General features: G+C 43.9%; 1 protein-coding gene across 1 annotated transcript in view; it reads right to left on the reverse strand.

Moving 5' to 3' along the window:
* The window catches only part of GABRG3 (gamma-aminobutyric acid type A receptor subunit gamma3), a 423,003-nt gene that overhangs the window by 372,819 nt on the left and 25,297 nt on the right, over nt 1–24,887 (reverse strand). The window contains exon 3 of the mRNA XM_064480494.1: nt 703–770. Within this exon, the coding sequence (XP_064336564.1) occupies nt 703–770 (68 nt within the window). The remainder of the gene's footprint in view (nt 1–702; nt 771–24,887) is intronic.

Below are 24,887 nucleotides of genomic sequence, written 5' to 3' on the forward strand. Positions count from 1 at the left end.
AGCTCCTGCCACTGCCGGGTGGGTGAGGCAAGTGCCTGCTCCTGGAATCCCGCAAGATCTGCCTGCAGTGACAGATGCCAGCACAGCCCCTTCCTAAGAGCCAACCTCTGGTACAGGGAAGGCATTCTCTAGCCTGCGAACAGTTACTTCTGGGGCTCACTTTACTTCTGACTGTGAAAACACCCGACTCGGGGAAACCACACACTTGGTCCCATACTTTCTCCTGGTAAAAAAAAGAAAGGCAGCATGTTTACCCTCAGAGTTCAAACTGCAGACAGAGGTCTGAGCCGGGTAATCTCAGATCCTTTCCTGAGAAACACTAATGAAATGCAGGTCCTCTGGATCATGAAAGAATGAACAAAAGTACAAACATCATTTCTATTCATCCCCAGTATCAGTGAGGTCAGACTCAGCCAGCGACAGCACAAGCGCAAGTCACATCACCTGGAGATCCACGTGCGGACAAGGCGGGGGGTGAGACACTATCCATCCTCAGAGCAGTGACCCACTGCTAGTGTCACAAACGCCACTCCTCGAGTTTTACCATTTCCAACACCGAAGCTACCAATGATTGCCACAGGTTTAAGAAGCCAATTCTGAGTTTAAAACCACACGATCAATCTCGGATGGAAACCCACGGTGAGGACGCGAGCAAGAATGGACAGAAATACTGTCAGGTCAGAAAAGAAAACAGCGTCTTACCATGTTTATTGAGGACACGGGACCGATGCTGTTAACATAGATGTCCACATCGATGACGGTGGGCTTCACTGTGGAGAAAAACACGTGTGTGTTAGTACCCTGTGCCAAGGACCAAGGCAAGCGCTGCCCAACCTCCTTTCATCCCACACTCACAGCCAGGGGCACGTTGGAAAGGGATGGGACTTGCCTTGTAGTCACAATTCTAAAGGATGGAACATTCTTACCCATATTTAATAAATTCTAGAAAAACAGGACATCTATACACTTCAAGTTGCCAGTGAGATGTGACTATACAGATACTCTGTAACATTTGTTTACCTGATTATACAACAAAGAAAAAATAAAAAGATGAACTAGAAGACATTGCAAAACAAATTTGATGTCAAATTCATGCTCTGAAGCCAAACCCAAGTGAAGAGTGATACCAGGTATAGTTCAGGTTATTCATCCATCACCTTGGTTGCAACTCAAAGCAAAGACCCAGAGAGCACATACACTGAAGGAAGACAAGAAATACTGATTATTGTTAAGAGTGTAACCTAAAGACACATACCCCCATATCGCAGACTTCAAATCCGGACACAAAAAAAGAATAACACTTTAGCAGGTTGAGGAATTACTGTTTCAACTATGAGGGCATAAAATTCATATAATGAGAAACCATAACATCTAACGTGCCTTTAGGGATAAAATTGGCTCATTTAACCTTAAAGAAAATCAGTTTCCCTTTCCTTGGCAGAAATGGAACTGGGGAGACCGATAACAAGCCTGCGGAGACGGCCAACCTCTGAGCCGGGGGTCCAGGCCACCCGACAAGGAGCAGGCTCCCTTCCGAATGGGAACAAGACTCCTGAACCTCTGCACGTGAACGCAGCGTGTTTCCATGGAAACAGGCGTGTTTATATCCGCGATTACTTCAAGGAGCTTCCTTCAGCTTCACTGAATAGCTGATCATTCATAAGTGGACTTCTGCACTCCGCTTTCGGAAGGATGAGTAGCACTTCTATGCTCACAGTCTGTTGTTAAATTATGTATCCAGCAGTCTGCAGCCTGAGCCGTGTTCTCCAGACTTCCACGAAAATGGAAATAATGATTATAAATGGGAGCCAACTACTCTAACATCTGCCGGTACAACCAAGTCACGTTAGCTTCAAAAGGCTGTTAGCATTTTGGAAAACACCCCGATACAAGTCTACAAACCACGTATATAGTGTTCAAATTTCATAAGAGGGCTATTCATTTCAGACTGAGCTTTGCCAACTCAGGTGAACAGTAAAGTAGCATCTTTCTTCAGCTTAATTGGATTCAGCAAGTGCTCTGTCTCCGAAGGCTGCACCACCTTTCGTGATGCTGGACAAAGGCTGTGTGAAGTCGGTCAGCTGAGGACCTGCGTTTTGCAAGAGCCTTTTCTGGTTGTTTCACGGTACTTATTAGATTGTACGCTTCCACAGCTTTTAATCTCATTAAATAAAAAGGACGTACAGATGTAAAGCCTTAACAACTTGACGTGGGAAGGGCCAAGTGAGTATTGAGTGCAATTGGATAATAAAGGTTTTAAGAGATAAGAGTTTGGAAAACACACACACACACACACACAATCTGGGGAAAATAAACTGTTTTAAGCAAATGCTCATTTAAGCAGCATCACGCTAAGGTAAAAGGAGCATTTAGGAGAGTGGCTCTGACAGTGGTACCCAGGAAAGAGACCCGCCACAGGAGGCTCAAGGTTTATAATCCAAAGCCTCGCGATTAAGCCCTGACAAACGATCTTCAGCAAAGATGCCAAGACCATTCAGTGGGGCAAAGTCTTTTCAACAAATGGTGTTGGGTAAACTGGATATCTGTGAGCAAAATAAGTGAAGCTGACCCCTTACTTTACACAATATACAACATTTAACTCAAAATGGATCTGAGACCTAAAGGTGAGATTTGAAACTACAAAATCTTAGAAGAATACACTAAGAGAAAAATTTCATGACATTGGATTTGGCAATGATTTCTTGCATATGACACCAAAACCACAGGCAACCAAAGAAAAACAAATAAATAAATTGGACTACATCAAAATTAAAAACTTCTGTGCATCAAAAGACACAACCAACACAGTGGAAAGGCAACCCTCAGAATGGGAGAAAGCATCTGCAAATCACATATGTGGCAAGTGGTATCTGGATATATCCAGCAAATAAAAGGGACTCCCACAACTCAGCAACAAAGAAGCAGAAGAACAACCTGACTTTAAAATGGGTGAAGGACTTAGACATTTCACCAAAGAGACATACAACTGCCCAATAAGCACATGAAAAAATAATTAACATTATTAGTCATTAGGCAAATGCAAATCAGAATACAATGAAATGCCACTTCATATCCATTATGATGGCTACCATCAAAAAAAAAATTCCCAGAAAATAACAAGTGTCGACAAAGATACAGGAAACTGAAACCCTGCTGCACTGCTGGTGGGAGGGTCAAATGATGTGGGCACTGTGGAAAGCAGTATGGAAGTTCCTCAAAAACTTAAGCACAGAATGACCATATGACCGAGAGATTCCATTTCTGAGCATGTACCCAAAAGAATTAAAAGCAGGGACTCAATCATGTATTTGTCCATCCACATTCACAGCAGCGCTATTCACAACAGCCAAAAAGTGGAAGCAGCCCACAGAGGGATAAATGGTAAACCACGGGCAGTTCATACACAGGGACTCTTACTCTGCCGTTAGAAGCAAGGGGATTCTGACTGTTTCACATTTGTTTATGTGATGGTCGGTCAGGTGCAGCTGCAAGAGGAGAGGCTCAGGAAAGCAAAGTCTATTCACCCCCAGGTCCTAGAGACAGGAGGTACGGCATGCTTTGCAGGACTGCACGGGAAGGACACCAGGGTGGCCAGGAGGCAGAAGACAGGGCCAGAGAGGAGGCACCCAGGCCGTGATCTGAATCGGGGTTTCTGAGGGAGGGGCAGGGCAGGCAGGGTAAACAGGCAGGGCTGGCTGTTTTGGCTCGTCTGAATCACTCCCGTGGGCTTTGGGATACAGGGGTGGTCTCCAGTGGCCAGGCACCTGGCCCTGGGGTGATTAAGACAGAGGGGTACTGGCTCCTGGGGTGCACGGGCCATACAGAGGAGGAGTGGCCCTGGACTGGTTACTTCCCCCCAGGCTGGGCCCCCGGCCACCTCTAAGCATTGTTTACCCCTGGGGGGAGCAGTCTCTCCCCAGCCAGGAAAGGTTTTTAAATGTCAAAACATCATAATATACAGAAAATTTTAAATATAAATATAAATATATATACAGTAAGATGTTCATACGATAAACTGACACATGGATGAACCCTGAGCACGTTAGGCTGAGTGAAATCAGCCCATCACAGAAAGACACACACTGCATGACTCCACGTGTGTGAGGGACCTGCAGGAGTCAAGTTCACAGAGACAGAAAGCAGGATGGTGGCTGTCACTGGGTGGGAGGCAGGAATGGGGACTTAGTGTTTAAAGGATACAGGGTTTCTGTTCTGCAAGATGAAGAGAGCTCCGGAGACGGATGGGGGTAATGGCCGCACCACAGCGTGAACGCCCTTAATGCCACTGAACTGCACACTTCAAAGTGCCAAGACGGCAAGTTTTATGTTATGTGTATTTAACCAGAATTTTTTTTTTTTAATTAAACTCTGGGTAGTCGGGAGAAGGGTGAAGAATTACTCAGAAGTGAAAAAAAAAAAAAAGTCAGGAACAGGGAGAGAGGGATGGGAGTTTTCTGAGTAAAAGAGGGGAAATTCTGTTGAAAAAGAGCATGGAATAGGGTGGATGGAACTGAGTCCCCACGTCTAGTTCAGAAATGGATTCACTCCCAATCCTTCATTTCAGTTCTACTTTACCTATGTGCATGGCCCTCCTCTCTAAAAATTCAGAGTTAGTATGTCTGAGAAGAATCACAAACTTGTAAGCTGTGCAGTGTGCCTGAACCGTGCCGATGCATGGGGACACCCGGCTACGTGTCACCCTCCGTTGCCCCTTCAAAGGCCGGAGCAGCCGAAGACTGCGCTCCCCACCTGCCCCTGGTGCAGAAGCAATGCAGACGCCTGCCTGTTGGCTTTTCTCCGCCCACCCTGGGCTCCCTCTTCCTAGAACAATCAGTCATGAGCTGAGGGCACAACCCAGACACACAGACAGGAAACGGCACAGGTCACAGTGGTCCTGTCGGGGGAGATGCAGGACTGGACCAGGCTGGCTGTTGACTTTTCTTCTCCAAAATGCTACTTAGAGCCTGGAGGCGAACAGACTCTTTGTCTTGTTTATTGGGGACACAAAAGAAATTGTGTCATGGTAAAAAGTAAATAAATTATATTTTAATGGAAAAATAAAATCTTGATGTCAATCTCTTTGGGGCTAGACACCCAAAACCGCATGTAATACAGCCCCACCTACCTATTAAACACACTTCATCAGCACCTCTTGTGGGAAAAAAATTAACTTTTATTTCCAAACTGCCTGACAAGTTACCTGCTAAGGGGCCCCATTTGAGGGTCACAAGTGGGTACTTCCCAGCACATGTCTAAAATGCCAACTCTGAATAAATACAACAGATAATAAGCAACACATTTCTGTGTCACCGCCACCAGTTCACTGCTGCCCAGTAGTACTGCAGTCCTAAGAAACACCTTTCATTTTTCTGCCTGACCAAGCTGGGTGGTTACTCTTCAGGCCCTGGGCTCCGAGAAGTAGGCACAGATGTCATTCATTCAACAGGTCAAGGATGTCACAGCCCTCAGAACGCAGTCAGCTCCAAGCTTCTCCCGGAGCAGGGACAGTGCAGACAGGATGACCTGATTCCACATCTCCTCCTAATTTTTCCACAATGAAATGGAGCGTTGTATGGAGCTGGTTTCTCGCAACCCCCAGAAGTTTCTTTGTGAAGCCACTGAATTTACTATGATATATTTTACTTTACAAAACTGGGGGAGGTAAGAAAAACAGAAAACAGAAAGCCGCCAGCTTAGTTCAGCCCCATGCGACGTGATTCACGGGGTCCTGGTCGGCCCGAGTCCATTCTCTGGGGAAGGCCAGAGAGGCAGGAACCCATCCCCCGAGGAACGAGGCTACAGGAGTGCACAAAACACCCAGCGCGCTGAGGCGCGAGGACCAGCACTAACGTCATGTGGGTCTTCTCCAGTCACTTGGGTAATACTTCTTACTAAAGACAGTCTCATACAAGTTTGGAATAAGTGTCTGGGGTCTTTTAGGAAAATGTACATGAAGAAACTAAGAATAAAATACTACATTTGCAGTAACATGGAAGGACCTGGAGATGGTCATTCTAAGTGAAGTAAGCCAGAAAGAGAAAGAAAAATACCATATGAGATCACTCACATGCGGAATCTAAAAAAAAAAAAACAAAGAGGACACTAATGAACTCACCTACAAACCAGAAACAGACTCACAGACACGGTAAACAATCATGGTTATAGGGGGAAAGGGGGTGAGAAGGGATAAATTTGGGAGATTTGAAGATACTAACTACTATATATAAAATAGATAAACAAATTTCTTACATATAGCACAGGGAACTATATTTAATATCTTGTAATAACTTTTAACGAAAAAAACATGAAAATATATGTACATACGTGCATATGCATGACTGGGACATTATACTGTAGACCAGAAATGGACACGTTGTAACTATACTTCAATAAAAAATTAATTTAAAAAAATTTTTTAAAAACTAAGAAAATACATATATATAGTCCTTCTCTTCATCTCCGTATTGTTAGGTCAAGCGCCCCCCTGAACACTCCAGTGAGCAGCGCTGGCCCCTGGAGAGCAGGGCTCACATGCGCGGGCCACCTTCGCCCCTCCCCCGCGCACCCGCCACAGCTCCTGGACACAGTAAATACCTGCGAACTAGTGCGTGACCCTGGTTCCTGAAAATTATGGGTTTTAAGTTATTATATTTACTTGGACTTTACATGTTAAATGTCCACATGAGATTAAACACCGCAGCAGGAAGAGTATCTTTTTAAGGTCCCCTGGAACCTGACAGTGACCAAGGGCTGACTCAAGCCGTCAAACGGGCAGAGAGCTGATAACAGACTGTCCAAGACAAGGATACTCCCAAAAATAGGCACCTGTTACAACAGAGATTAGATTAGCTCCCTGACAGCCGCACTGAGAGAACAGGTGGGGCCACTTTTATTCACTCATAAACAAGCAGGAAACAGAGGATGAGCGCAGCGCAGGCTGGAGGAGATGGAACCAGGGCTGGGAGTGCTGACAGGGATGGGACTGTGGAGTGGGGTGACTGCAGCTGCCGCAGAGGCCACCCTTATGAGCTGCCCCCAGACCAGCAGCAGCAGGGGATGAGGAACGGAGGCCCCAGAGAGCACTGAGCAAATGTGCTCCATGGGTGACAGCCGAGGGGGCCATGCTGCCTGGTCACCTGGCCGCAAAGAGTGGCCCTGCCCACCCCAGCTCTGCAATCTTGAAACGTCTCTTAACCTCTCTGTGTCTTGGTCCCCCTGTGTCTACCATGAGCTGACAACAGAACCTAATTCATGATGGGGTGCTGAGGGGGTGCTGTGAAATAAACAGTAGACACTCAGTACATTGTTTTGCTATGATCACGGGGACCCTCGGAATCAGACACAGAAAAGAATGCCAAAATCTCACATCTGCTGTCTGCTAAATAATATTTATGCCTAACCCTAATCCTGGTCACTTAAGGTTGTATTTTTTTCATGAGAAGTTTCAATGTACTGATAGAAAGATTTAAATATCAACAAGTGAGTGGGGGAAAAGAGAAATAAACAATACTAACTCTCTTGCCCATGGTGGTTAAATAGATTATAGTTAAATACTGGCTCTTCCAATAGCTGGGAACCTCCCTTGCAACCTTCCCGGCCTTTGAGGAAAGGGAGTGGGGGTTCCTGTGCTGTTGGCCCCTCCAGCTTACTGCCCCCTTCCTTTCCCTGAACCAAGAGTCCCCCTGGGCAAGATGGCGCACGAGGCAGACCAGCCCCCCAACCCCATCACCAACCCCCCTGCAAGTACTTCCTTCCGCTGTCAGCAGCCGGCAAACGGCACTCTGGTAAGCGCTCTGCACTGACTCAGTACGCAGCACCACTTTCAAGCCCACTTACAGACTGGAAGTCAGAACGTGATTGAGGAGGTGACTTACCCAGGAGTCTGCAGCCTCACAGAAGCAAAGCCCCAGAGTCCCACCCTCACCCTCCCAGAGGCTTCACTGTGGTAAAAAGCATAGCAGGGTTCTGGGGAACAGTGGGTTCAAAGGGAGCTTACCATCATCATCATCATCATCATCGCAAATAATCTTTCCAGGTGCTTCTTAACACGCAAATACTGTCTCTGAGGCTTTTAGTAAGTTCATCTATGTGATCTGGAAGGAGGTGTGTTTCCAAATGCTCTTCTCCAGCTTGGACAATATTAGGTTACCAGTGCCTGGATGAAGGCACTGGGGTAAGAGGTACTACACAGAATGGGCAAACTTGGTTAATATTACAGTTTTGCAGGGGCCTTAGGTCCATGCAGAAACGTCTCGGTGCTGGAACACTGAGACGAGGCAGTCACTGCTCTGGGTCCTGTTTCAGGTCTGGTGGGTTCCCATGCAGACAGCTCTGACTCCTGGTTACAGGGTTCATAGCTAACCCCACCCCCAGGAAGCCCAGAACTGTGGAATCAACCCTGAGGTTCTCTCCTCTCCTCAACTTCAAGGCTCGCCGTGTGATTTCAAGTGGGCCAAAAAGAGTTCACAAAGATCAAGATAAAACCGCCTGTATGTTCACATGTGACTGAAGCACTGTGCTGTACCCCAGAAATTGACACAACATTGTAAACTGACTATATTTCAATAAAAAAATTTTTAAAAAAGTTCTGGAAATAGCATGATGGTTGCACGACATTATGAATGTACTTAATGCCACTGAACTATATACTTAAGATGGTTGAAATGGTAAATTTTATGTATATTTTACCCCAATTAAAAAAATTTCAACTGAAAAAAAAAGGTAAAACTGCCGTTACCTCAGACCTGGGTCAGATTTGATAAGTAATGTGGTAAAGATGGTAAACAGCGAGAGCCCACATCTGCGTGCACTCACATAAAATGTATTACTAAAGTAGAAAGTCTGAGAATTCACATTCTCAGAAGAACCTCAAATCCTTCAGAGCTCCAAGAAGGAGGTGCTCCAAAAAGCTCACCTCTACATTTCCACCTCGTATCAGAGTCTGGTGGTAAGAACACAAACGAAATGAGAAAACCACCTGCAAAAGTCTTATAATCTTACAAATTTGACTCTGAAGTGGCCATGTGACCTTGTAAAAGCAATTTAAATTTTCTGGGACTCATTTTCTCCAGTGCAAGCTGAGAATCTGAAGTAAGTTTTCCTTCCAACCATAAACATTATTAGCTATAACAGGAAAGATAACTTTTAACAATTCCCTTGACAACAGCAATGTCTCCTTTCTACCGTCTGACTGGGAATACCAAACAGCACTCACCAACTGTTTTCACTCGGGAACACATGTGGAAAGCCAACCGCAGCCCACCGGTAAGCAGTGAAAAGACTGCAGACGGTGTGGGCAGTCCAGATGCTGACGGAGCTCACTGGACTTCAAACGCCTAACAGAGTGACATCAGCAAGACCGTGGAAGAGAGCGCCCCAACTCCTCCTCCCCACAGAAAACCCACCTTGACAACAATATGCGGACCAACCGCCTTTGCGAGAAACTCAGAAGGCAGCAAAGAAGAGCCCAGGAGGAAAATCCACGGCACACGCTCCCCAGGGCCCCGACACTGAGGGAAGACGCCCAGCTCCCCACTCCCCCCCAGGGAAGGGAAGAGAAACGTGGAACATACATCCGATGGCCTGATTTTGGGAGGGCTGCCCAAGGGACTGGTTTCTGTCTTGCCTGATTTTAAGCCCTTCCAGGAAGGAGACGCCAGGCTGGGGGACACTGAGAACAAAAGCAATCAGTTTGGCCAATAAGCAGTCTGTAGTACCTCAGAGAGACACTAGGGAGCGCTCCAGCACCAGAAAGGGCTCAGGACTGGGGACCAGGGAGAGCTCCCAGAGACAAATCTGCAGACCCCTTCGGGTAGATTACACGCCAAAGCCTGGGAGGATGCACTCCCCCAGACAAGGTTTGCAAGACCGCCAGCCTCTCTAGTCAGAAGACTGGTGAAAGTCTTTCCTGTACAAAACCAGATCGTGAAGACTGGGGGAAGTGGCTGATTTTTCTCAAATGCCTAAATACCACAGGAGATGACAAGGCATACAAAGAAAGAGAAACACAGTTCAGTCGAAGGAGAACATTAATCTCTGGGAAATGAAAACAGAAATATGCATTACCAAAGAATTCAAAATGACCATTATAAGGACGCTCCATAAATGAAAACGGAACACAGATGGACAACTAAATGGAATCAGGAAAACATGAAAAAGAGAGAAATCATAAAGAAGAGCCAGACAGAAACTTTAGAGCTGAAGAATGTAATAACTAAACTGAAATACTCACCACAGGGGATCAGCAGCAGTCTGGCGTAGAAGACAGAGCCAGTGAACTCAAAGACAGGATGTTCGAAATTACCAAGACAGAAGAGCAAGAAGAAAAAATTACAAAGAAAAGTGAGGAGGGCCTAAGGGGCTTCTGGAACGCCACCAAGCAGAGCAACACATGCACGGGGGCGTTCCAAGAGGAGAAGAAAGAGAGAAAGCAGAGAGCCTGTTAGAAGCAGTAATGGCCCCAAACATCCCAACTTGGGGAAGAGAAATGGAGATACAAACTCAGGAAGCTCAAAAAACTCCGAGTAGGATAAACCTAAAGAGGCCTACCCAGAGACGCAGTATCATAAAGCTGCAGAAAATCACAGGCAAGCTGAGAGAAGTGACCCAGCACGTGTAAGGAAGCTCCTGCTAGATCATCATTAAAGCTCTCAGCAGACATTTTGAAGGCTAAACGATAAAGAAGTGATACATTCACAGTGCAGAAAGGAAAGAAAAACTGCCAACGAGAATACTTTAGGCAGCAGAACTGCCCTTGGAAGTCCAGGAGAAATTACAATTTTCTCAGCTAAACAAAAGCTGAGGGGGTTCATGACCACTAGACCTGTCCTACAAGAAATGCTACAGTGACGCCTTCAAACTGAAGTGAGCAACAATAAACAGCAACACAAAACCACACAGAAACATAAAACTCTCTGGTGAAAAAGTACATGGACAAATTAGACCACCGCAGTATACTAATGTAAGTGCATAAATCACTTTTAATTATGATACAAGATAAGTCACTATTAACTGTGTCACACGGGGCAAAGAAGGTCATTATGTAATGCTAAAAAGGCCAACTCACCTGGAAGACGTAGCAATTATAAATACATATGCTCCTGACAGCAGAGTTCCCCAGTACACGTAGCAAACACTGACGGAACTGAAGGGGGAACCAGACAGCAACACACCGACTGCAGATTTCCACCCCCCGCTTTCAGTTACAGATCCAACAATGGGACAGAAGACCAGTCAGGAAGCAGAGGGCCTGAAACCCCTACAGACCACCTGCACTGACAGTCATACACAACACCCTCCAACACCACAACCGCGGAATTCACTCGTTCTTGTCAAGTGCCATAGAGCTTTCTTCAAGATAAGCTGCATGTTTTACCATTTAAAAAAAAAGTCCTCGGGGGAGGGTATAGCTCAAGGGGTAGAGCACAAGCTTCGCACGCATGAGGTCCTCGGTGAAATCTCCAGTACCTCCTCTAAGTAATACTAAGTAAACCTAATTAACTCCCCACCAATAAAAAAATAAATAAACTTTAAATAAATAAATAAATCTAATTACCTCCCCCCAAAACAAGCAAATTTTTTAAAAAGTCGTAACAAATCTATGAAGACTGGAATCACACCTACAAAGCATCCATCTGACCAGTGGAATGACACTAGAAGTCAGTACAAGGGAAACAGGAAAATCCACAAACACGTGGGAATTAACTCATTCCTAAACCAACGGATCAAGTCAGAAATCGCGAGGGAATTTTAAACACATGTGAACCCCAAGGAGCAAAAATGTCTTCTAAAAAAAATAAAAACTTAGCAGTCTCACACTTCTCCATTTTGAAACAACTACAAAGCAACAGTAACCAAAACAGTGTGGTACTAGCATAAAGACAGATACATAAAGCAATGGAATAGAACAAAGAACCCAGGAGTAAACCCTTGGGTGCATGGCCAAATAACTTTTCACAACAGTGCCAAGACTACGTCATTATCATTCCATTGGGAAAGGACAGTCTTCAACAAACAATGTTGGGAAAACTGGATAGCTACAAGCCAAAGAACAGAGCTAGACCCTGACCTAACTCCATGTAGAGAAATCAGCTCAAAGTGGATCAAAGCTCTTAACTGGAAGACAAGACTTTTAGACACCTAGTCTTGAAACCATGCAGGAAAAGTTTTGTGACATTGGATTTGGCAGTGATTTCTTGGATGTGACATCAGAAGCTCAGGCAACAAAGGCAAAGACAGACAAATGGGATTACATTAAACGTAAAAACTTCTGCATATCACAACAGCCGGGAGGTGGGAGTTACCTCCATGTCCATCAACCTGTGCACATTAGATGTACCTTAGATCTTCTCTATCCCTCAGGAGTGAATAAAGAAAGTGTGATGTATACACACAATGGAGTATTACTCAGCCTTAGGAAAGGAAATCCTGTCATATGCTACAACATGGATGAATCTTAATGATATCATGTTAAATGAAATAAGCCAGTTACCAAAGGACACATACTGTATGGTTTCACTACTATGAAGTATTTAAAGCTGTCAGAAGCCAGCTGTGAAATTCTCTGACCCTATTACAACTGATTAAACCTAAATAGTACAAACAAAAGATTTTTCACTGAATTATTTCACTTTTCTTTGTAAATCTACTTTCACAATTCAGTTTTCCAGTGTTACAGTGAACGGGTTTTGTTAATACTGACCTGTTACCTATCCTTGCCTTCCTACTTACCATTCTTTATTCATTCAACAAATCATCAGCCAGTGATTACCAAGCTGGACAGAGTTCCAGGAACTGAGGATAGACCACAAGCAAGACATAAAGCTCTTACATCCATAGAGTATAAATCACAGTGGGTTAAACAGATACAAAGCAAATAACCCAATCCATAAACCTGGTGTTTTGAGGGTGGTGAGTACTCTGAAGGGAATAAACCTGGGTACCAAGACAGAGTGACCATGGGGTAGGGCTGGGCACCTACCTTAGACACAGCGCCTCACTCCCCTGTCGCCATCACACCCTCTACAGTTCATATAGCTTGGCCTGTAACTGGTTCTGAATAAGCAATTACATTCCAATTACATCTAATGAGTTATAAATATAAAAATTTGGAGTCCCAGAAAGACAGTGAAAAGAAAAAAAAAATTCAAAGAGATCATATTCAAGAAATTTCCAAAACTGATGAAAGACATCAAATCACAGATCTAAGTAATTCACCAAACCCCAAGAATCATAAATATAAAGAAAACTATTCCTAAGATTGCCATTAGCAAACTGCTGAGCAGTCCTTAAAGAAATCTTAAAAGCAGCCAAATACAGGTAAATTATACCAAGAGGGAAAATGATGGCTAACACAGCATAAAAAAATAATAATAATAATACAAGACAGAAAGCAGTGGTCCAAGGTTTTTAAAGTACTGAAAAGAAACAAAATGTTAACCTGTAATTCTGCACCTCCCCCAAAAAAGTATTCCTTTGGAAAGAAAGGGGAAATAAACATGTCTTCAGACAAAGTCTGAGAGAATTTGTCTGCAGGAGACCTACACTATACAAATAATAAAGTCCTCATACGATTTAAAGAAATTACAGCAGCCTAGATCTGCAAGGAGGAATGAAGAGCATAGGAAAAGACTGGCTATGTGGTTACTAGACAGTATCTGACTTAATTCTGTCCAAATCTTTCACGGCCCCACTATGACAAAATGTCATACCAAGCAGAACATGGGGACAAATTACATGAAGGGCCTGTGAGACCCCTGTGGTGAAATAAGGGAAATGAGAAACACGTGTCTGAGAAGAGAACGACGTTGAAAGTAACACATCCTGTGCAAATCACACGTGGAGAGTTTACTGTGATTCGCAAAGAAAGCTCAGTGGACAAGTGGCCTTTTTGAAGTGAGGCTACACTAAGAGACACAGGTACCCCAGGCAGTGGGGACAGCGGGAGCAGCTGGAAGGTGGAAGTCACTAAAAACACACTGGGATCATTAGATAACAACTTGTAACTCGTATTCGGCGTGCATGAAAGAAAGAAGGAAAAATATGTCGGAAGGAAGGTTTACTATAAAATGTACTATAGAAGTTTGTTGCCAGAATAAAGGTTAACTTTCACGTTGAAGAGTTTTAACGAGGAAAGCCTCTGTATCACAGCGGACTTTATCCAGATGGTTCTGGCAACAGTGGAAGGCCCTAAGGGTGAGGCACATAACTGTCAGGCCAGCTGGGGTTCATTTTAAAAGCGTCTGTGTATGTGAAGATAAAGAATCTGACAGAGCCACACACCTCAAATACCCAGAAGTAAGCTGCAAACATAGATCTAGGCCGTAAAGTCGTCCAGGCCAAAGTCATAGATTTTGGAAAATATGTATTAATACATGGGGATGGTGGTTGAAGCCACAAATACTGATGTTACTCTCAAATTAAAGGTGATTTTAAAAGAGAGAAAGAAGAGAATGAAACATAACTTAGTGATGGTCCAGGAAGGAATCTGGGTGGTGGGAGACAGCCAGAGGGGACAGTGAGAAAGGACAAGGCATTTCACTGAAGCAAAGGGGAACAGGTGTCAAGGTTGCACAGGATGCAGTGAAGAGAGAGGACATTTCTGAAAGGGCTAAGAGAGCTGGAGAACTAAAAAGAGCAGACGCTGTGGTCAGAATTTAAAATAAGAGTAAGGGGGGAGGGTATAGCCCAGTGGTAGAGTGTGTGCCTAGCATGCATGAGGTCCTGGGTTCCATCCCCAGTACCACTCATTAAAATAAAAATACACAAATAAACCTAATTACCCCCCCCCAAAATAAAGAAAAATAAAAATATGGTAAGAGTAAGAATTTCAGTGTGTAGGCAGCTCTGAGTTATGTCCAAATCTGGGGACAGTGGTATGGGAAACAGAATGGAGATGAAGCTCTTTGAAACTGAGTAAGCCTTGGATCTACGACAACAAAGAGTTTGCGACATGGGTGGGTTGTTAAAAAGAGGGGAACGGAGATGAGAAAAGAGAGGAGGATGAAACAGGTCAAAGGTAATACGGAGGGAGGGAAGGTCACTGAGAGAGAAGGCTGAACACGGGGTGGAAACGATTCGAGAACACAGAGTTCCCCAAACCTAACTTAATCTCACTCTGCTGTTCCCCAAATCTAAGCTGGTGCTACCCTAGGCCTCCTTTTCATTTAGGAACGTCTGGGGAGGTAATTTTGGCCATAGTGAAGCTGTCTCTGTTTTTCTACGTAAAAGGATCAAGCAGCATTAGTATATTTCTAGAATATTTCACAATCTGCTTTTTCTGATTGCTACAGGTAGAACCCTCTCTCTCCTTATGGCCCGGGCATTCCATAATGAAGACTCTTTCAGAACAAAGTGTTAACAGAGAGAGGACAAGGTTCCTGGGTAAGTGTGGAGGGGGTGGGGGTGTGGATCTAAGGATGAGACACATCAGTCTAGGTAGATAACAGCTCAAGCACCGTTAGCTTTTCAGGGTTAGGAGCCACTGGCTGGAGAACACAGGGCTCCCACCCTAGGAAGGCTTTCCTTTCCGTCTTTGGAGAAGGGGTCAGTTCTGCGCTGAAGCATGCACACGACCACTGGAGTATGCCCAGCCCTTCCTGGCTGCCCATTCTTTACATTGTTGGCACTATGTTTGCAACACGGGACCTCAAAAGGGTCTGCCTTGAGGATGAGAACTACCGTTGCCACAAGAACAACACTAGCTAGCATTTACCGAGCGTTTATAACAGCCCTGTGGTCTTGGCAGTGAGCTCGCTGAGTAACACCCGAGTCAACTGAACACACATCGGAAGCATTAGAACACACGGCAAGATTCCCGTCTTCCTCAGATTTCTTCCTTATCTGACTAGAGCTTTATTTTTTGTTTTGTTTTCTTATTTTCCTATCTTCCTATGTTGATGCGTGTGTATGTATGTATTTATTACTGGACCCTAATAACGCCTCAATCTACACGTATCGCCAGATGAAACACAAACGTGTTGGTAGGATCAGCACTTTCCAGTTTGCATAGCCAGCTTGGCGAGAGGAAATCAGGACAGATGTGAGAAGAAATGCAAACACACCCCGAGGGCCAGCCGCCCCGCTCCAGCGCGGACGGAGGCTCCACACAGACCGCTGTCCACACCGAGCTGCCAGGACGGGACCGCCCCGCCACCCCGAGGCGGCCCCAGCAGCCCTGGGACCCCGAAGCAGCTGGCGGCACGCTGTGGACAAGCCCCTGGTAGACGGGACCAGGGCGGGGTCCCAGCAGAGCCTTGCTCGAGGCTGTTTCCCCATCCCTCCTTCCCCTCCCCTAGCTCCCAGTCCTCACCCTGCCCTCACTCTCTCCTCTGACAGCGTTCCCCACACCCGCAGGACCGCAGCTACTGTAAAAAGGGGAACAGGTTCTGAATTCTCCTCTGACCCAGCCTGTCGCCAGGACGGCTGAGAAAGCTCAGGGGAAGCTCCATCCTACCCCAAGCTTCCCCCCGAGCAGGGATGCGGAGGTCTCAGCACAAGAAGACCCCTGGAAGCGAGCGAGAGGCTGGTCTGCTGGGCCTCCATCCCATTAACGTTGTCCCCTTTCCTTTCCTTCTGGCTAAGAAAAATTCTGTCCCCTCTTCGCAAGGGGTTGGTACCAAGCGGTGAAGGGAGACTGCTTTTTTTTGCTTAAGCAAGCAATCTGAGAATTGAACACAACAGCTGGATTAAGTAGGTAGTTTTATTTACAGAAGCCACACATGCCTGTCAGCTTCTATCAGAGCAGAATCCAGGCCACTGAACCCCAATTCTGTTTTTGACTGAATCTTTGAGTGACAGACGTTTCCTCTCCCATTAGGAGTTTGGGACTAACAGATACACATTACTATATATAAAATATATAAACAACAAGGACATACTGCATAGCACAGGGAATTATATTTAATTTCTTGTAATGAGCCATAATGGAAAAGAAAGTGAAAATATATATATATACATATATATGTGTACAACTGAATTGCTTTGCTGTACACCTGAAACTATCATTGTAAATCAACTATATTTCAATAAAAAATAAGAAAAATATCAGTTTCCTAACCCATCTATATTTGGAAGAACAATTGTTTATCATAATTTTGGAATTAAAATTAAGGGCATGTGCACATTCACCTGAGGCACAAATCAAACGTTCATAATGTGAGACTATTAAAGAGTTCATCATTGGTTTTATCCATTGAGGTTCACTGTTAACCTTCTACAGTAACAGTATACACTAATGCTAATATTCAGTGACTATGTTCTAATATATTTGAGTACCTTAATATGTATATATTTTCAACACTGTTTCTAGATGTGAATGTTTTCTGTTACATTTTAAAACAATGTATCTAAAATAATTATTTGGCTGAATTATGTTTAAATGACTCACATCCTGGGAAAATTGTGGCTAATTTTAATTCACCACCAGTGTCATATGTAACAGTATCTATGATACGTTCAGTGACAGTTTGTATTATTCTCTAGAAAGGGAAGATGGACAGTGGATAAGATTTATTGAGGAAACTTCTTCCAAAATTTTGCATCTGGAAAATGTATGCCTACATAAAGCCCAGAGCGCTGGTCCCAGGAAGAGTCAGTAACTATTGAGGAGACCGAATAAAGCTATTCCCTTTCACCGTCTCTTGTACTAATGATGCTCAAGGCTCTGATCCAGAAGTAGAAGACTGGTAAGTTTCTGGAGACAGGCGCTCACCCCCAGGCCCTGCTGGGACAAGTGCGCAGAAGGACACATTTCTGCAAAGTCTGCATCCTCCAGACAAGTAGTTCTGATTCTACAAATTCAAGTTAGGGAAAAGTCGGCATCGTAGGCTGAAAATAGCCAAGAACTCTACCAGCAAGGGTACAGTCTGCTTAATCTAGGTTCGCCTTGTGACCTGAACTAACATATCATCATAGAAGTGATGCTGTGTGACGTCTACACATAACCTGATTCTGGTCCGATCCGAATTCCAACTGCTCCTCCGTAAGCAAGCCCAGACTAGCCACCTTGAGGAAAAGAGATGACGTGGAGACACAGACCACACAGACAGAGGGGCCCAGGTATCGCGGCCAGTTCCATCATCCCATCTAAAGCCCAGGCAGGTCAATGAGGACACCAGGCACCAGCCAGCCCTGAGCCGTCCCCCCAGCTAAGCCCACCCCACCTGATTACTGCTCATACTGCCAAATCACACAGTAACATGTTCTAAGACATTAAAGCCTGGAGTGGTTTATTTCATAATAATGTCAAATGTGGATAAAAAGTCATGCACTGGTGGTGTTTATAGTAAAGAAAAATTTTCAACCAAGTAAATGTCCAACAAAAGAAAAATACAAAACAAATTACAGTTTTACAGTATTTCATGATACTCAGTTACCAACTACATAACGTTACGTGGAAAGGTGAAGACTACTAAACTTTCTAACTTCACTATACTTAAATTTTTAATACTATTCAGCCACAAAAAAAAAGACAACATAACACCATTTGCAGAAACACGGATGTCCCTAAAAAAAGTCACTCTAAGTGAAGTCAGAAAGAGAAAGAAAAATACCATATGAGATCACTAATATGTGGAATCTAAAAAAATAAAATAATAAAATAATAAAAATTCTAAAATTTAAAAAAAGAAAGAAAAGAAAAAGACAAATGAACATAAATACAAAACAGAAACAGACTCACAGACATAGAATACAAACTTGTGGTTGCCAAGTGGGGAGAGGGGTCGGAAGGGACAGACTGGGAGTTGGAAATTTGTAGGTAAATACTGACAGGTATATATAGAATAGATAAACAAGATTATACTGTATAGCACAGGGAAATATATACAAGATCTTGTGGTAGCTCACGGTGAAAAAGAATGCAACAATGAATACGTGTATGTTTGTGTATAACTGAAAAACTGTGCTCTGCATTGGAAATTGACACAACATTGTAAACTGACTATAACTCAGTAAAATTTTAAAAATAAATAAATGAATAAAATTTTAATAGAAGCCTGAAAGAAGAATGCCAAAATATTCACGTGATAACTTCTGAGTAGGGAGGTGAGTTTTTTATTTTTTATACTATTTCACACATCCCAGTTTTACAAAACAATCTCTTTTTAACCTAAAAATGCAAATAATCAGCAAAGGGAAATGCAAAGTTGCACCCAAAGCAGATTATTTCATTAAGGTTCTTAGCAATTTAAACGTAGAGGGAAAATGTTAAATCGTTTAAACAAATACTGCCATGATCCTGTTGTGAAATTTTCTAAAGAAGTTTATGAAATCAGAACGAGCCACTGAGAAAGGAACTGTTATCCACGAAGACTGGCCTGCTACCAGGGAGACACAGATGGGTTCAGACCCCACATAGACTCGGTCCTGGGATGACACTGAAAGCTCCCCCGGGGCCAATGAGCTCTGACAGCACTGTCATCAGGGAGCGAGTCCAGGCGACAGGCTTCAACAAACCGCCTTACAGCTATGGCTTGAGTGATGCAACGGCAGAGGGGTTCTCAATACTTGAATAAAGTAGTGATCATTTTTTTAAACTTGTCTGTTGTTGGAAGTTTAAGTTTACTGACAGGAACATTTCAAAAGTTCAAGCTTTTTCATTGTTGTACTTGACCCAGCTAAAAATGAGTGTTTTCCTATGTAATCGCTGTAAAAACATATGCGACCCCTGCACACACCAGCTACCCTACAACATCTGCCGTTCGCTAACAACACCCCAATACTCCCTAAAGAGTCCGCTCTGCCCTGACTAGAGTCTAAAACGCTGGGTGGCGGGCTTCTCCCTTCAAGAACAAGCCCCTTCGTCAACTCGCTCCTGAGCTAGGCAGTAGTCGGTTGACTCACCCAGATTCGGGGACTGACTCAGAGGAAACAGAGCCCGTCTCCCACTCTCCCCACAACCCACCATGGGCCAGTCTGGGAACAGAGTGCTGGGTATAAAGCCAGTGTGAGCGCAGTGACTCACCACGGCACACCTCTGCCTTGGGACAAACACAACTGAATAAGGAGCACGTATCCCAGGAAGGAAGTGGCTGAAAAGAAGCACCGCGCCGTCCCGCTGTGCCAGCCTAAGCAGCAGCTCCTCAGATAAAGCGGCCCTGAGAAGAAAGTCAAGGGTCACAAATGTTGGCCTGCAGAGAGGTCACAGGCTTGCGATACCAAACTCAGCCAGGAAGAGAAGACCCTCCTGTTTCCACTCAGGGTGGAGTCACAGGAACTGGTTTTACTCTTTTACTGAAAACAGTATAAACATCAGGCAAAATACAGCAAACACCCGTTTTCAAGGCCCTGGGCATCAGGCAATGAGGGACCATGGTCACTGAGACTGGAAACAAGCAAGGTTAGCCTTACAACTGCCCCACATGCTGCCTCGGATGAGTTGCCAGGCTGTGGCTCAGGACAAAGCACCCAGGCTGAGCTCCATGGATTCCCCGAGTAGAGGAGATGAATGGGGGTCCCAGGAGACCACCAGAGCAATCAGAGTGCCCAGAACACAACCAAGAAGAAGAAAGGGCCATGCAGACAGAATCACAGAGGACTGCAGAGGGACCCCACTGGCACCCAGCCCCGCACTAAACAGCACAGGTGTGCAAGGAACACTAGGGGGAGTCAGCATAAGAACCGGACGTGAAGAATCAGGGGACAGTTTCCTGTGTCCCCATATGACTGGGAACAGTGCCCAGTCTGAAAAGCCAGAGGGGAAAATTCAGAATTCACTGGGTTTTTCGTATTCAGGAAAGTCTTGACTCAGCGGTGGAGGGTAACAAGTCCTAAACCTGCCAGAGCCCTTTCATCTCACAAATCCAAAGGACCAAACTGTTTCCAAGTAACGTACTGAACCTCAGAGTGGTGCCCAAGAATATTTATGGGAGCACAAGAATATCTGGTCGTCAGCAAGGTAGATAGAAGTCACGGTGTCTGAAATGCCGACTGAGAGGAAGAGGCGAGCCGACCGCTGGAAAACACACTCCACCATGAGGAGAATGATCCGTCCACAGGGACTGACCCAGACCGACACAATGTTACAGTTAGAAGCCAGGATGTCACAGCAGTTATTAACTGTATCCCAAATACTCAAAAAACAGGGATGTTCAAAAAGTTAAGTGGAGACATGGAAGATATAAATGAGACACAAATTAAACTTCTAGAGGTAAACACTAGAACATAAGAGATGATAAATACACAGGAAAAGGTGAACGGCAGATTCGACATCTCAGGAGAAAAGAACAATGAAGGTGAAGATACAGCAACAGAAACTTACCGAAAAGGAAACTTATACGAAGAAGACATTGTGATGGAAAGAACATCAGGGAGCTATGGAACAAACGCACACTGCCTAAAATACATGTAACTAGAGTGAAGTGGAGAGAGATGAGGGGAACTAGAAAAAATACATTCCTGAAGAAATAATATCTGAAATTGTCAAAATGTAATAAAAAGTACCATCAACCCACAAGTCCAAGAAGCTCAAGGAGACTCAAGCATGAGAAACGTGCCAGAAGGCAGATCATACTCAAACTGCTCAGCTCTAGTGGCAAAGAGGAAAATCTTAAAAGGATCCATAGGGAAATTTGCAAATGTTAACCACTACCTATAAAAATAGATAAAAACCAAATTTCTCCTGTATAACACAGGGAACTATAGTCAATATTGTGCAATAACCTTTAATGAAAAAGTATATGAAAATAAATATATGTATGTAAATGCATGACTGGGACATTGTGCCATACACCAGAAATTGACACATTGTAACTGATTGTACTTCAGTTAAAAAAAAAAAAGAACTAATAGGGGAAAACATATGAAATATAGACAAATAAAGCTAATTAGGACAGCATATTCATCAGGAAAAGGAAGTGGGGAGACAGTGGAGCACTGTCTTTTGAGGACTGAAAGGGAATAAACAAACAAACAAACAAACAAATGTCTATCAACCCAGAATCCTACATTAAAAATGAAGGCAGGAGACAGGACTTCCAGAAAGGAAGAATGAGGGCCTCAGTGGCCCCACGCCCAAAGAAAGTAGCCATTTAACTGGTTAAAAGTATTAGGACCAAATGTGTAACACGGTGACTACAGCTGGTAACACAATACTAATAACTGAAACCATCTAGGGCAGTAGAATTTAAATGTTGCCCCCAAATAAATATATATACACATATATGTGAACTTGTGAGATTATGGATGTGTTAATTAGCTAGATGCATACGTACATCACAGTGCATATGTACACCCAATTATCATGATGTACACATTAAATACCTTACAATTTTATTTATCAACTATATCTCAAAAAATTTGGGAGGGGGAAGAATTTAAAGGCGCTGGAAATTGTCCTAAGGCAATACAGGAAATAGAGAAATAGTCATTTAAGAAAACCTACTAAATCAGAAAGAACAGTGAGAGTCTATGCATTTTTGGCCACAAAATTCTCCCTCTGCCCCACACCCAGACCCATCGAACAGAAACTCTATTCTGGCAGACAGCTACTCCTCCAGGCTCAAGGTCTAGGGTTATGGTTTCAACTCAGGAGGGCAGGTCCCCTCGCTCCCGCAGCCTCATGTTTAAGGAGTTCTATTTCAGGTAGGCATGGTCTAGGGGGGACCATGTTCCCTTTCTTCATGGTGTCCTTCCTCGGGGGGTGAAACTTAGTCTAGATGCCCATGCCTTGTTCACTTGTAGGATAGAGGTTCCATGCTGAAAAGAGGAAGCCAACTAGACCAGGGTTACCAACCTTCCTCCCCCCAGTGCTGGTACAGCAGAGATGTCACTCTGGGAGTGGCGGGCTACTGTCCCAGTCTCCAGCACACGTCAGTAGCACAGAGGTTCTTTCCAGGAGAAGAGGAAAGCCGTAAGTATGAAGCATTCTGCAGCGGTACAGAAGGAGGATGACGTCTGATACAAAGTGACACAAAGTGCCTAAGGGTGTTGTTGAGAACAATATAGATCTTGGTAGAGAGCTATTAAGAGGGTGCTTTTAGCTTTATGATACTGGTTTGGAAAAGAAAAAAAAAAGAAAAGAAAATCAACAGAGCAATCAGAAGTTGAACAAAGGGAACCAGAGAAAGAGACATCTATAAAGACCCTTCCTGGAATCGCAGTCAATCCTGCGTGTCAGAAATTCCGTGCATCTGCCCTAAACTGTATCCGCTCAGGACCAATCAGAGCAAGGTACGAAGCGCACTGAAAACGTTCCCAAGACATGCAGGCACACACACCACCACGGGCCGCAAGCCTCACTGACACGCAAACTTAAGCACAACCACTGGCCAAACACTGCTACACAACACGCTGTTCTGCCCTAGGTGCAATTCCTAAGGAAATCAGGTTCTAAATAAAACCCTCTGCACGCCTGGGAGTCGGGCTGACTGTGCGTGACAATGGCTGCAGCACCTCAGGAGATGTGGGGGAGGAACACCCAGGCTACCAGTCCTTAGCTGAACACGGGGTAACACATGAAATCCCTGAACTGTGACAGCAGCTTCCAAGGCACACAAACAGCCATTGATAAAAAAAATCTAATGGGGGGACTTAAAGACAACATCCAGCTAGTAAGTAGAAATGCCAACCCAGGCAAGAGGACACCACTAAGCAGTTAGGCAAATAGATGGAAACAAGGCAGAAGAAGATCTGAGCAAGGATATCGCAGGTTGTCCACTCTGGGAGAAACAGACTTCCTGGAGTTAGTACGTGTAAACAACAAATAAAAGGACCAAACAAACAAAAACACCACCAATGTCTAAATGATGGAGGATCAGTACCCAGAACTGCTACAATATAGTATTTAAAGTGTCAACTTTAAAAAAAAAAAAAAGTACAATACATGCAAATAAACAGGAAAGAATGACCTATACACAGAGGGGAAAACAGACAATAGACACTACTCGAGAGGTTCCAGATGTCGGACTTAACAAAGACTTCAAAAGAGATACATTAAATACATTCAAAGAACTGAAGAAAACTGTATCTAAAGAATCAAAGGAAAGTATGATAACAACATTTCATGGAATAGAGAATATCAACAAAGAAATGGAAATGGTAACAAAAAAAATGAATAAAACTTCCAAAATATAAAAGTATAATAACCAAGATAAAGAATTCACTGGAGAGACTCAACTGTAGATTTAAGCTGGTAGAAGAAAGAATTGTCAAACTTGAGGGTAACTTGGAATTTGAAGAACAGAAAGGAAAAAAGAATGAAAAAAATCAATGGACTCAGAGAAATGCACAGCCCCCCTGAATACATAAATATAATGGGACTCTGAGGAGAAAGGGGAAGGAGCAGAGAGTATAGTCAGAGAAATACAATTTAAAATCTTCCCTTATTAGATGGAAAACAATAATCAACACTTCTAGGAAACTTAACTCCAAGAAAGATAAACACAAAGAAATCCACATTTACACATACCGCAGTAAAAATGCTGAAACTCAGTGGAGAAAAGGGAACCCTCCTACACTGCCGGTGGGAATGCAGTTTGGTGCAGCCATTAGGGAAAACAGCATGGAGATTCCTCAAAAAACTAAAAACAGACTTACCATATGATCCAGCAATCCCACTACTGGGCATATATCCAGAGGGAACTCTTAATTCGAAAAGATATGTGCACCCCAGTGTTCATAGTAGCACTGTTTACCATAACCAAGACATGGAAACACCCTAAATGTTCATCAACAGATGACTGGATAAAGAAGCTGTGGTATATTTATACAATGGAACACTACTCAGCCATAAAAAATGATAAAATAATGCCATTTGCAGCAACACAGATGGTCCTAGAGATTGTCATTCTAAGTGAAGTAAGCCAGAAAGACAAAGAAAAATACCACATGATATCACTCATACGTGCAATCTAAAAAGAAGAAGAAGAAGAAAGAGGACACTAATGAAA

Source organism: Camelus dromedarius, chromosome 29 (assembly GCF_036321535.1).
Source record: "Camelus dromedarius isolate mCamDro1 chromosome 29, mCamDro1.pat, whole genome shotgun sequence".
NCBI lineage: Eukaryota > Metazoa > Chordata > Mammalia > Artiodactyla > Camelidae > Camelus > Camelus dromedarius.